The following is a 14,344-nucleotide window of genomic DNA, read 5'->3' as shown; positions in this document are numbered from 1 at the left end:
CACCGAGCCGGGCCTTCCTTGTAAGAATCATCTAGGCAAGACCCTTCTTGTCAACCCTTCCCAGGGCACCGGCTGCCTCACAAGGGACACCACGGACACCTCACTGATGTACACACAGAATGCTCATGTTACACACAGAAAAACCAAACTGAGAAATGTCACAAAATCCCTCTGCCAGTGAAGGAACAACGAGAACAGTAGGGAACAAAATATAATTGGTAAGTTCTCCCACGAAGAGGAGAGAGGGGGGTACATTCTCTGGACCCAGATCAAAAGTGAATCGATGTTTGAGAGCAATTATAATGCTGAATGAACCTAAAAGCAACTCCCACTGAAAAAGAGTTCTGTCTTTCTTTTTAGCATTAAGTAATTGGACCACAGGAAAATGGACCACACAGTTCCAAAGAAGCCATTTACTAATTTAATCTCAAACTTCATGAGAGATATAGATCTGAATGTATTAAGGCTTTTGGCAGATGGCACAGAAATCACAGGAATTCCTCTGTTAACCTATGGTGAGAATTCTGCCCGGTGAGTGTAACCTTCATGGGCAGAGGAAAGAGCCCTTTATCCCTTTCACGTAGAAAAACTTGTGATAATAACAACAACAGTGCCAACACTACACTGACATGAAACTTTCCAAAGAGAGCAATGGAAACAACAAAATCGCTCCGTAGGTGAAATGACACATTCGTTCAAAATTCAAATAGAAAAAGACTGAATTTACTGGAAGAGATCCAATAGCCAGAAGTCAATTTTGAAGACTTGAGAGCCTTTCTAAGCAGTGTGCAAAAACTGCATGTATTTTACAGAGGAAGTTGATGAAATTTGCATTTTCATTGGTTTCCAGTTGCTTAAAGAATAACTTGGTTACCATTTTCAAAGCCTTTTCTGCAGTTGGAAATTATGGATCATCAAAATATTCTAAGAGTCTCATGGACTCATAAGTAAAGAGGACAAAAACCATGGGCAATATATATAACCGCTAATTTCATATCTCTGTGTGATATGATGTAAATCTTCATCCAAACCTCTAAGATGTGAACAGTAGCTTTATTAATATTCTTCTAAAGACAATCATAGACTGTTCAGATGCTAAAAGTACACAGATCTGACTGAAACTCTCACCCGCCACATTGCACAGAAGGCGTACAGAAAATTTCAGATTTTGCCTTAACTTTTTTCTTTCATTTCGTGAAAACTTAAGAAGGTCAATGAATCCAAGAGATAATAAAAATGAAACAGCTAGTTTGTCATTAGATTTTGCACAGTGAAGGGAGGAAATGTAACAGAAAACTCACAAAACAAAAAGCACTCAGTGCCCTGCTCTCTTCTCCCAATGTTTTCTTACAAACATCCTCTCTGTGTTCAGTACCTCCTAAACACCTATCAAATTCAAGCAGCCCAGAGGAGCCTGAGTAGAGAAAATCTGATTATTTCCCTTTCCGTCTCCAAATTCAGCTTCAATCTTTGGTCATATAATTCTGATTAATTTGACCCACGCTTGACAAAGCCCAACTGAAGTATTATTTAGCAACAGTGAAGGTACCAGGGATGTGACAATAACCTCACTTGTTGCTAACATGGAATATTTATTATAGGAAGAGATCTGGGGTGGTCCTTAGCATACAGGATGTGTCAGAAGGCAACTCTCCATACAGGGGTGATCATCACTAATTCTGCTTCAATCCTCTCCACATCAACTCTTCACCTCCAGGGGAGGAATTCAGACTTCCTCTAAATGTCAGTATGGCTGAGACTTTCTCTGCAAAGGAGGTGTCGGCCACCATTCCTCAGAGCATTCTGGCATGTTTTGAAAACACTGGGTAGCTCTTCTAAGACTCATTTCATCCCCTGGCCAATAAGGCAACCTAAGATTTCCTTAACTTCTACCTTCACGCCACTGGCTCAGATCCACAACCCAAGTCAAGATCTGTACATTCATTTTAAAAACAGAATTTAAGATTTTGCTTTAGAGAGTTAGCATTAATGAGATTTAAAATGATGCATTTAATTTATGGTCTCTAGATACTGATACCCAGAAATTATCTGTTTTTACTGCTCTATCCATCATTCACTTTAATACTGGCAGCGTAAGGTCCAGAGTTGAACTGCCTATCTACTTGGGTGTGGGATCATAGGGATTACCTCCGAAAGTGCCTTCCCATCACTCCTAAGCCCAGTCCTGATTCCCTTCTAACTGGGAATCAGGAAGATGATGATAATGCGTTATCTGGTCATCAAAAGGCACTGGCCCTCTTGTATGTAACTGTATAGAATTTGACCCCAGAGTAGTCAAAGAGCAGGTACTCTCAGTTCTGCTTCTGTGCTGAGCAATGTAACTGATAATTTTCATTTTCCTTCATGTCTGAACATGGCTTTTTTTTTTTTTTTAACAAAGTTAGGTATGATGTAGACTTTGAATTACTTTTATCAGCGTGTGGATTGCTTTGCACTAAGTCACATTCCTGAGTCTGTGCTTGGTAATTTTGGTGGGTTACAGCATCTATGTTTGTGATGGTTGACCTTAGTAGAAGGTAGTTCCGGCTAGGGACCCAGATTTGGGGCTATCTTTGCAACCCCATGTACTGTCCATGGGATTCTCCAGGCCAGAATACTGGAGTGGGTAGCCTTTCCCTTCTCCAGGGGATCTTCCCAACCCAGGGATCGAACCCAGGTCTCCCGCATTGCAGGCAGATTCCTTACCAGCTGAACCGCAAGGGAAGCCCCAAACTAAATGCCTCTAGGGGTCAAGAATTTTATCTCTACTGGTCTCAACAAACCAAGCCATGGTGTGTGACTGCATGAGCACTGGTAAATCATAGTATTTTCCTGGGCTTTCAAGGGAAAAAAATTCAAGGCTATTTTCTTAATCTTCAGGTATGAAAATAAACTGTCTAATGATACAAGAGGAAGGTGTTAGAAATGTGGTTCAACCTAGAAAAGTAAAAGCTTAAAAAAAATAGATCTTGTTTTTTGTTTCTGCCAGAGTGTAAAGAGAAGAAATGAAATTTTTTGATGTTGGGGTCATAAGCTCAGATTTATAGAAAAAAGATACGTTCAAAGCCCAGAATCCATTTACTTTTTTTCTTTTTTTGGTATCTTCTTCCTTCTAAGTGGTCAATAACTTTTATTGTTTGGTTTGTTTTGCCTTTCCTACAATAGAGATGAATCCTAATAGTCATGAAAACACTAGCATATTAAATATACGTGTGAGGTATTCAATACACACACACACATATATAACACAGTATATCCACTGCCCTACAATGGATGCTAGAGATACATTTAATAAAGTGATGAGAGAATGGCTATAGACCCTTTAGTTCCCTGGCACTCTCTAGCCTCGTATAAAACTTTATAGATATATGTTTATATAATTATATGTATATTATATATGAAACTATATATATGTGTATTTATTATAAATACACACATTTCCCTTACCCCACACAGATCTAGATTTTATGTAATTCATTATAATTGGAGACAATCTCATATCTTTCTTTAGAAATAAAATCTGTGCTTGAAAAAATGTTGTTTGAAATATTATGATGGATAGTAGTGGCTAAAAATCAACTACTCAAATAGAGTTATCATGGATTTGTATTCCAGTATTGGGAACATATACACAATTGCAACCTGCCAGAGAAATATTAATTCAGTGTAATTTAGCAAAGTTGATTTGGGAATGTGAAGTCGGCGTGTTCCCAAAGTCAGCCCTGGAGAAAAACCCAGAGAATCAGAGGAAGAACCCTAAAAGACTGTAGACCAAACCGTGGTTTGCCGGTCCTGTGTTGTATAGGCCCTAATAAAGCTTCAACGCTAGCTCGGTAACAAGCTTTACAAAGAAATAACCAAACGTATTTTCTTTCATGAACAGAGATAGTTTACACTAATACACTTATAGTTAACATAGATTCTGGCACATAATCTGAAAACACAGTTTTAAAAAAGGAAACCATACCAACCGAAAGAGCTGTCTTTTCTTATAGGTCTCACTGCATATGTTACTGTCTTCCAAGAGCCTACTGGAAATGAAAAACATGATTTTTATGATATGAAATCTAAGGGTACTAAACGCCCTAGGTCAAAGGGATGTGAACCCACTACAGCACACCTGTCTTGCAGATCTACCCCATATGCTACAGTTTATTTGCCTGATGTTGAACTTTGCCCTCATAAATGAATGGCATCCTGATTTGTCTGTACCCTCAGATTAAGGCACTGATGCTAGACAAGGGGGAAAGAAGGGAAGAAAAGACCGAGGGAATGGGAGAGGAGAGGAGAATCAAAGAAACTGACACAGATATGAGAGATATTTAAGTAACTGAATGTATCACTTGTGATTTTTCTCTTTGGATAATATTAAAATTATTCTGTATTTTTGGGGCATAGTGAAATATGACCTTTCAAAGGCAGGTACCCAAGAAATATATTTATTTTTGTAGAGAATCTACTCAGATTTTTGCTTCTGGGGACTGTCAAGACTTCTTAACATATGCAATGAGTATTAGTGACCAATTATATGAATATACTCCAATTGGAATATTAGGGACACAAGTGCACTAGCAGTCTTTTTATACAAAACACAAATAAATGACTAAGATTAGGGAGTAAGCAGGGAAAATGATTGGCCAGAAGACTAGGGAACGAGCGTCCTATTAAATGGAATTCTAAATGCTAATTTCATCTTCTGGTAAGGACAGAGAATTTTGGCCTCAGAATCATACCTAAGATGTTAAAACTCAGGGGTTCTTAACTTACTGTAAATACAGAATATTTGTTGAAATCTGTATGGATTTTTGAGGATGTTTTTAGGTGTCTTGTAAAGACTTGCTCATACTCTCATCCCTTTTTCTACAAGAGGTTGTTCAATTGAGGGTAGTTACTTGAAGATTTCTAACTGCTAATATGAATGATGGCATTTTTTAATCCTCTCTAACGTTCAAGTTTTCTAAGTACAGGAATTTAATCAAATAGCCTCCATTTTAATCAATTTTATAGGGGTGCCTATTACGCCAACACCTGAAATGAAATTAACTACCTCTTTTTAAATGGAAACCATATTTCCCATCCAAATTGCCCATTGTGATGTATTTTAATGTGATCACCACAGCTAATGTGGAATTCCTTAATTCCCCTTGAAAATATGCAATTAAATCAATGGAGCATTTTAATATCTATATCAGTTTAGAACTATTTTTAAAAGGTACGTGCTAAATTTGAAAACCTCTGCTCCTCTTATACACAAGACTTTGTATAAATGTTTTAACTCATTCATGTCATAACCATCCCTTCCCCTACTAACACCCAGCCAGGTATACTCTACAAACTAGATCGGTTTAGATAAGTTTTCTACTTTTATGAAAACCAGTAGATTACTTAGAATGAGAAACATAAAACAATATTATTCAAATTATTATCTGTGTAGCCACATACAATGACGGGGCACAGAAAGTGGCTGATAATACCATATACACAAGTGATTTTAGCAGCCTATTCAATAAGCCAATGAAACTGCAAGTTCCTGCCTCAACATTTATACTTTTTAACACCTGGGGAAGGGAACAGAATTATATCTTTGTTAGGACCAGAAGTTGAGACTTTAAATAAGGAAACTGTTGAAAGCTATGTTTGGAAATAACCGAGAGAACTTTTGTCCCAAATTAAATAGCTTCTGGATATGCTAAATAACATATATGTGAGCATATATATGTGTGCACGCATAGATATATGTATTTATTTATACATATATTCAAGCACACACTTATATATGGCATATATATATGAATAAACAAGACACAGATGACAGACTCTGTTCCTTTAAAGAGATGAAAAAGCAAATTTCATTTTACCTGTTTTCCACAAAGAGGTTTTCCTGGGAGCAAACTGACTGGAAAACAAACAGAAAAAAGGCATTGGATCAGATGTTCAGGATACGCTGAGGGAGCCCAAATCCTGGCCTGATTTTCAAACTACTTTTTTTTCCAAGAGGAAAAACATTAAGAAAACTGTGCAGCATTTTTAGAAGGAAAAAAAAAAAAAAGAAGAAGAAGAAGAAGAAAAACAAAAAGGTTAGAGTTAGAAGTGTCAACTTTGTCATTATGGTGTGTCCAGGTTTCGGAGAGATTTAGCCCAGTCAACATCAAGGTCGGAAGGAGAAGAGGGGTGTTGCGAATGAAACTGCAGCAGACGCCTGTGAGCTACAGGGCCCTGAGCTAGTGGGTTCCTCCAGGGCGGCCGAGATCCAGCCGCCACCTTGGACCAGAGGCCACGTGTGGAGGAAGGCAGAGCGTGCAGGCGTGGCACCATCTGCCTGGGAGCGCTGGGAAACCACAGTCCTGCAGCTAGGACCTGGCTCCATGAACTCTCACAACATCAACACCTGACCTGCGAGACTCTCAAAACTGAAGAGATGTCCTCAACCAATGCCAGCGGGGAGTTAGCAGAGGAGGGAGGGAGGGAGGGGTGAGAACAAAACAAAGCTAATTGGGAAAGAATATCAAACCTATCTAATACATCTTAGTTTTTCACACAGAAAAACCCAGTCACTTTCCTTTTAGCTTCCGTTCTCTAGTATTCCTGTCTCTGCTGTCTTGAGTTTAATACACAATGTAAGATAAAATTCCATTACCATTAGGTGCTGGGGAAAGGCGGATCAAATTAAAGTTTAACAAGCAAAAAGAGAAGTCTTAACAAAATATGGTACAACAGTTGTAAAATACAACTGTGCTTAGGAACTAACATAAAGCCGTTTTCAAAGCACTAAGATTTTAACCACAAACATAGATAACATATGCTTGGATTTTCTAAATGATGAGTAAGTTCCCCTCCTAAAGGGATCAAACAGACTGAACATGCTCATTTTTAAGAGAAAATAACATAAAAATAAAGAAATAATAATGACCTTTCAATATAGAATTTTTGAATTAAAAATGCTATTAATGTAACCACCTCTCACAGAGGCTGGCAGGATGTTGGTTTCTTGCTACATTTTACCAGAGAGATCATTTCCTTCTATAAGCTGAAGGGCTAGATTTGGGCATAATGTTCTTTTCTCAGTGGTCTGAGCATTTTAATGAGGGCAGCTCTAGAATCACTTCTGTTTTAACCCCTATGTATTTAACACGCATTCTGAAGATGAAGTGTGCAAAAAGCTTATTTAATGAAAGGCAACCATAGCCAATTAAGCAATAGGCTTTTCAGAAAAATACTTTTTAAAGTAATTTGATATTTAATTTTATAAAGGAAAACAAATACAGATGATGTGCCCTGACATTACTCCTAGGAGGATCTCATTAAAGACAGCTAAATATCCCACTGTTTGTACTTCCTTTAGTTGGGTTTCCCAACCAGTTAGAGTCAAGTCTAAGCCAAGTCTTGGTATATGAACAAAGTGATACTATGCCAGATATCCATGATGAATTTAATACTTGGCTATGTTTCAGCTCTTGAGATCGGAAAGAGGTCAATTACATTTAGGATGTTCTGGCTGATTCTGAATAACTGAGACTTGACTACATCTTTGAAGGAGATATCAAAGACATGCTGACCTCCTCGGACTTGTTCATCTAATAGCATTTGGTAAGGGAAGCAGCCCAAACTCTTCAAACTAAAAATTAAGGTACGTGCAAATTAAAGATGATGCTCTCGAAAAACCCATCTCCAGAGCATCTTCCTGATTTTTGTGGAAAGGTCCTAGAAAAAATCATCTCATCATCCATCTACCACACTTTTCATAAAGACAGAGACAATTATGGGTTATGGTTCAGTAACTGGTGAAAATGTATGTGCGTGCATGCACACGAGTGTGTGTGTGTTAAAAGAAGCCTTAATAACTCACAAATTTCAATAGCAGAGAAAGATAAAATTATCACAGTAATTAAGCCCAGCATTCAGAGCTGTGAGGTATATGCATTCTCAGATATATACATAAAGGGCTTTGTTTAAAAGGAGAAAAATGTTTTTGCCTAATGGGTTATAGAATTCTCTTCCACATGCTACCCCCAAGCCAGGTGGTACCTCACACGCTCGTCATCAGCTCCCCGTGAAGAAAACCAAAGATGAAATCTTCTTTGAATCCCTATTTACATATAAATATCCTTCAGAAATTACCCCGTGGGCAAAACAGGTCCTTCTCAAATATATTGCTTTATCTACTTAACCTTCCTAAAGGAAGCAATGTTGCATAGGATTCATCATTAAATAAGTTGACATGCTTGCCAAAAGGGAAGAAGTTATATTTCAAATATTTCTGACTTCAAAGGTAGGGACACTTATTTATTATTTGAGAACTAAATTGCTGTGTGCTCTGAATTAAACATTTCAGTTCTCAAATAACAGATGAACGGGTCTTATTTCAAGATACCCAAATTCTCAAACTATATTTGAAAAGCTTTTTTCTAGAAAATCCCCAAATAAATCTGCATATTTTGATTGTGTACCTATGTACAAAAGCACACACGCACACACATACATGCATCCCTTAGCCATGAAGAGACATTTGTAAAATATTCAAGAACGCTTCTAATCTTAAAAGAAATTTGGATTTTGCTAAAGTATAAACATCAGGAAGTATTTTTCTATAAATGCCTATTGTAACTTCAAGTAGAAAAAATAATCCTACTTAAGTATATTGACATTTGGACCTGTTTGAACTACTCTATGACCTAATAACTGGCAAAGGAAGCTGGTTTTATTACCTCTGTTTTTAAGTTATGAGGATGTTAAATTAAAGACCAGCTTAAAAACATTATGTCTATAACTTAATTTCCTTATGCTGGATTCCTTGCATTTGTTTTATAAATGAGTTAATATACTTACTATCTTGTGTACCTTAATAATTGGGTAGTTATGATCCTTTGGGAATCTGGAATTTATACAGATAAAGGCTCCCTAGTGGGTCTTGTCTTTATGTTACCATATGTATTTGAGAAAGTTTATATTGCTGTTGTGCCCTTGAGTTTGTGTTTAACAGAGAATATGGTAATATCCTGTTAAATCAGGGTGGCCCCCAGGAACCCTTGCCTTGTGTGGTACCACCCATGTACAGCAGAGCTGGGCTGTGTGTCTAAAAGAATACAGCAGAAGGGAATATATGCCACTTCCAAGATCAGCTTATAGTACCATGGCTTCCATTTGGGACCCTTTTTCTTTTCCGCTCAGATAGATCACTTGCTCCAGGGAAAGCTAGTTGCCATGTTTGAAGACACCCAGCAGCGTACAGAGAGCTCCACATCACTATGTGAGAACTGAGATCTCTAGCTTACAGCCAGCAGAGAACTGAGGGCTGGCGAGATGTGCGTGGTTCTTGGCGTGGAAGACCACGGCACCAAATCTGCAGATGACTAAAGCCCAAACTGACAGCCGCCTGGAGCCTCCTGAAAGACTACGAAACAGAATCACTCGGCTAAGCCACTCCCACATTCCTGAACCCTGCAAACTGTGAGATGAGACGTTTTTGTTTTCTTTTTTGAAGCTGCCAAATTTGGGGACCACCAGTAGTAGGTGTGACTGCATTGTGTCTACAAGAGCTATCAGACAAGCGAGAAAGACATTTTCCGCTAGGACAGTGGCTCACGGTCGCTCAAGAGTCATGAAAACTTAGAATAATATGATAAACACTAGAGAGCTTATCCTTAGAAAAATGTACATATGCTCATGAACGTAATATTTTACAGGTGATATCAAGGATTTTAGGTCATCTCTAAAGCCCTTCATGAGCACACTCTGGGTTGTTTTTGTTGAGCTCAGTCATTCAGTTGTGTCTGACTCTGCCACCCCAAGGACTGTAGCCCACCAGGCTCCTCTGTCCATGGGATTTTCCAGGCAAGAATACTGGAGTGGGTTGCAATGCTCTTCTCCAGGGGATCTTCCCAACCCAGGGATCAAACCAATATCTCTGGCATCTCCTATATTGGTAGGCAGATTCTTTACCACTGAGCCACCTGAGAAGCTCTCTGAGTACAGAAAGCTAATTAAAAAAACCTACTGCCCTAGGAGATCAAGTGAAAATCAGCATCAGAAACATGCCAGTCTCCCACCTGAATTAGTAAAACCAGAAGTGGTGGCCACCAGAGAGTCTATCAAAGGTGTTTACACCTCCTCTCCCACAAGGAGAAGCAGCTACAGCATTGCAGAGAAGGCTGAAGAAATAGTTCATGGAATAAAAGGGCTGTGACAATAGCTTTGCCTTTAGGCTGTCTCACATTTAGGTCTGCTTTTACTTGTTAAAAAATAATATTAATAATACAGCATGTGGCCACAGAGGCTTTAAACAGGAACACTTGCCTCCAATCTTCAGCCTGGAACCCAGGTTCCTTACGCCTAAATCTCCTAAACAGGGATGTGAGGGAAATGCCTGTGGACTAGGAGTCAGGCTGACCCCTCCTCCCTTTGATGACCTCCTACGGGCACGAAAATACAGAAATGAAGGCTAGCAGGGCAAATGTCACTCCCATCACAGGCATGCATCAGTGATGCTAGTTGCTGTCGACTGGCACTTGAGTGTCTGGCAATGTGACAAAGAAAAAAAGCATAATGTTGTTTGTACATTATGTGGGTGACTACTCTTTGCTTTACAATGTAACAACTCATTCATAAACTATATGGCTTGCCAGAATTTTACTAAGAGGAAGAATGTGTGTCTGTGTCTGTGTGTGTATAAGAGAGAGAGAGAAAAAAGAGAATAGAGAATAAACTGTCCTTCAGAAGAGTTTCTCATTTTGAAGGTTGATAGGAATACTCTAGCTCCAGTCCAAGATAGGTTTATTACAGTATTATGACTAGAACAGAGCCTCTCATTACTGCATTCTTGTATCCAGCAAACACAAGGAAAGGTCTACCACGTGTCAGGCTGTCCTTTGCAGCATCAAGAATTCTGACCATAATTAAAAGGATTTTCTAGAATCTTCTAGAATTGTCCCTGGACGTCATTGAACAATGGCTACCTCATCTCCTTCTCTCACACTCTCCTAATTTGCAAGGTTTGGACCAGGCTGTTCAATTCAAAATTGTATTTTAATGTATCAAAAGAGGCAGAGAGGTTCTAGAGCAGATGACAGAAACCCACATGGGTGTGAAAGAAGTGCAGAGGGTCACTTCCTCTGTAGTTCATATTAAAGGATTCAGCAGAAGGTGGAAGATCAGGGAGGCTAGCTTGGGCTTAAAACCTCTGGGGATAGCAGGCCTCTTCCATGTTAAGCATGGATGCCTAGGTGTCTAGATGGCTTTTTAAGGAACAAATCATGAGAACAAATCACAGAGGAGGTCAGATGCCCATCTGACTTAGTAAAGACAGAGGTGTTGGCCACAGAGAATCTACACAAAGGTGCTCATGGCTATACCTCTGCAGAGGGAAAAACCCACAGCATTTTTCAGAGGCTGCCAAATGTGTTCATAGCAGGGAAAGCCTATGGAAACAGGTTGTCCTTTCCATTCTGTTGCATCTAAATTCAGCTTTTTTTCACCTTTTAATTTGTATGGAATTTAATCACATTTAATTTTGGCCACAGTGAGCAAAAGAATAAAAAAAAAAAAAATCCCAACCACATTTTCTTCATTGGGATATGAACAAAAGAAATTGTTTTCTGATCATTCCCTTGAAAAAGGGTCATGGAACAAATTTTATCTGAAAATGGGGTGGGAGAGGGGATGAGTATCTTTATTTACCTTTGATATAATAAAGTGTCCATATTGCTAAGAATGCAGAAAATTCTGTGTGTGTATGCTCAATTGACTCTTCTCTTATTTGGGAATTCTTTCTTCTGCACAATGTTGGTCTTAGCAAGAAAACCTCGTGATATCTGTTGGCTAATATAAATATGAAGAGCTTTCTGCAAAGCTGGCAACCTCTCTCTGTATCTACGGTTCATTTTATTGACCCCAAATAGTACCTCAGTATTTGGGAACACACACAAACCTCTGGCTCCTTTTCCATCACTTCCCTGAATCAGGTCGTCTTCCAGAAGCACCTCTGGTCCGCTGCCCTTTGGCAGCTCCCTGCCTCCAGCTTCCCTCATTCCTATCAGCTTCCTGTCTGGGGAACGAGGCTGCCTTACTGCTGACTGAGGGACCGCACTCAAGAGGCAATGAAAACAACTACTCACATCATGTGCAAATATTCTCTCCCTCACTCTCTGATACTCCTCTTCTCTCTCTTCAATTGATTTACTTCGTCTGTCATCTCTAAATGGATGCATTCTGTTTTGCTGAACAGAAAAGAGAAATCAGGAGGGTTACCCAAGGTGAGCCGTTGGAAATCTGCAGTCAAGAAAAACTGTCAGCTGAGAGTAATAAATGTTCACTTAAATAAATGGGGCTTGACAAGTCTTACTCCCTCTGGTCCCCGAGGAAGTCGTGGTGGGTGATGTGTGTGGGGTGTGTGCCATGTGATGGCAGAGGTGCTCCTACTTCTGGCTGTTTCCTTGTGGGATGCAAATAGCTTGGTGTTTCTGGAAGGTAAGCTCTGAATGTGCCTCAGGCATTTAGCCCGTTTGCTCTGTGATGGGTTCTATCTCCTTAGCAAAGATGTGACGCCCCAGGGAGAGGCGGAATGGTGGTGAGAAAAGAGGAAGTGGTGCGTCCAAGGTGGTCACGAGAATAAATGGCTTTGAAAACTTGTGGTCAGAGAAACAGAGCAAGAAGGGACAGAAAGGAAGCTGTGGATGCCATTTCTCTGCAGCCTAATTTGTGTTTTTATTCACTCAGTGACTTCTTCTGTGAATCGCAGCTGGGATAAAAGGAGGAACTGAATTCAAAAAGCCTGTCTGTGGATTAGGGTCAGTATCAAGGAAACTAACAATTCAAAGAACCCAGCATGAGGACTGCTCTTCTTCCGCCTTCTATTTGAGTCACTTCCTGTGCTTCTATTGCTTTTGCATCTTATTCCTGCCATTCCTCTCCCGAACGCCCTGCACTAACCACATCCATCCATCCATTCAACAAACATCCACTAAGTACACGACCTGGGCACAAGTGTCAAAGTCAACTCAAGCCATGGTGTGGTTCAGGGGTGGTGGCGGTGGGAGGAAATGAGATACAAATGATGGACAGTTTTTTCGTTGTTGCTTTTTTTTAAAGTGTCAGAGATGCACCTACTGGCTCACAGTGACTCACTGTGGGTAATTAAAATAATAACTTGAGTGTGATGCAGATTGTCTTACCTGTCAGCATTCTAAAGCAAAGTCATTTTCATAAAAGCTCTCTTTTCATTGTCAGAGACAGGAAGCGTAATTGGAATGGCATTTGTATGACTTTCTATGGTTCTCCTTATCACGGAAAATGTGTTTTCTTTTGCCATTTACTTAGTTGTCTTCTTCATCACCCTGGAACCCACCCCCTCCACCCGGAGGAAAGTCTCTCTAGCCTTGTCAAGTTCCTGTGAATAAAGCTATTCTAGAACAATGTGATGTTTTGTCACAAGCAAGAAACAGGGAAGGAGGAAGTTCCGCTACAGTTCGTGCAAAACAAGCAAACAGCTGACATGGAAGTTAAAACACAGTAAGGGGTGGCGGACTACAACATCAACTCGGTTCTTTGTCGCGAAGACTTATTTTGGGAGAGTTTGCAAAATCCACCTGGCCTCACCATAACAAGGTTTGTTGTTTACAGCTACATCAGTTGATCAGCGGTCCGTATTGACAATCCAGCGCAATGTGTGCACAACGGAAGGATAAAGCTGTAGGGAGGGGAACGACTGCCAGAGTTACACAGACACCTGGAAATGCGACTGACAAAGCTCTTCCCACCAGCGCAGAGCCTGCGGCACCCCGACCCCCCCAAGGCATGCAGCAGAGCCTGCGCCAAGCACCACCCATGCAGCCCAACACAGAGCCAGCGCTGAAGCAACCGTGACGTGGTCTTTTGCTACCCACCGAATGCCAAAGGGGGAGGCAGGGGTGGGGGGCAGGAGGTTGGGGGGGGGGTTCTCTTCAGAGGCAGGGGAGATTTGGGAGGGGGAGCAGGGACAACGGAAGAACGACAAGAACATCAGGCAGCCCACCTTCCAAAACAACAACGTCAGCCACTCTCAAACTTGAGAACCAACCTGAGTGTCTTCTTTATCAATACTAGAGTTATCTCGCTTCAAGATAAACCGCTTCTGGGATTCTTCACCTTTTTCATCTTTTAAATGTTCACAAAACCTTTGCTCTGGTCTGCCAGCAAAGTAAAACATATCAATAAAAAAAGTTTTTTCCCCTGTTTAAAGTTATTTCTTAGTGTTTTTTTTTCCCCCACAGTGGCATTCAAGAAAAAGTTTACACATGGTTTTGATACTAGAATTGCTGGCAGTATATAGGGAAGTAATACTGTCACTGTGCATGTGTTGTTAGGATACCTT

General features: G+C 40.0%; 1 protein-coding gene and 1 long non-coding RNA gene across 45 annotated transcripts in view; one reads left to right on the top strand and one right to left on the bottom strand.

Annotated features, from left to right (window-relative positions):
- The window catches only part of ARPP21 (cAMP regulated phosphoprotein 21), a 163,519-nt gene that overhangs the window by 77,378 nt on the left and 71,797 nt on the right, over positions 1-14,344 (bottom strand). For 17 of the 44 annotated variants that reach the window (XM_027957983.2, XM_027957978.3, XM_042235825.2 and 14 more), the window contains 4 exons: positions 14,051-14,159; positions 12,111-12,212; positions 5,859-5,896; positions 3,972-4,031 (listed from right to left, as the gene is read on the bottom strand). The exons of 1 other annotated variant lie outside the window; for it this stretch is intronic. In XM_027957983.2, the coding sequence (XP_027813784.1) occupies positions 3,972-4,031; positions 5,859-5,896; positions 12,111-12,212; positions 14,051-14,159 (309 nt within the window). Of the gene's footprint in view, positions 1-3,971; positions 4,032-5,858; positions 5,897-12,110; positions 12,213-13,051; positions 13,682-14,050; positions 14,160-14,344 lie in introns of those variants that run through there. 26 more of the 44 variants (XM_060402774.1, XM_060402776.1, XM_027957991.3 and 23 more) reach the window with 12 other exon arrangements.
- LOC132658208 (uncharacterized) lies at positions 12,139-13,425 on the top strand. Its single transcript, XR_009597502.1, has 3 exons — positions 12,139-12,248; positions 12,712-12,782; positions 13,312-13,425. It is a non-coding gene; the product is annotated as an uncharacterized LOC132658208 (long non-coding RNA).

The sequence above is a fragment of the Ovis aries genome, chromosome 19 (genome assembly GCF_016772045.2).
Source record: "Ovis aries strain OAR_USU_Benz2616 breed Rambouillet chromosome 19, ARS-UI_Ramb_v3.0, whole genome shotgun sequence".
NCBI lineage: Eukaryota > Metazoa > Chordata > Mammalia > Artiodactyla > Bovidae > Ovis > Ovis aries.
The sequence above is the reverse complement of the archived record's forward strand: the minus strand, read 5'-3'. Positions and strand labels throughout refer to the sequence as shown.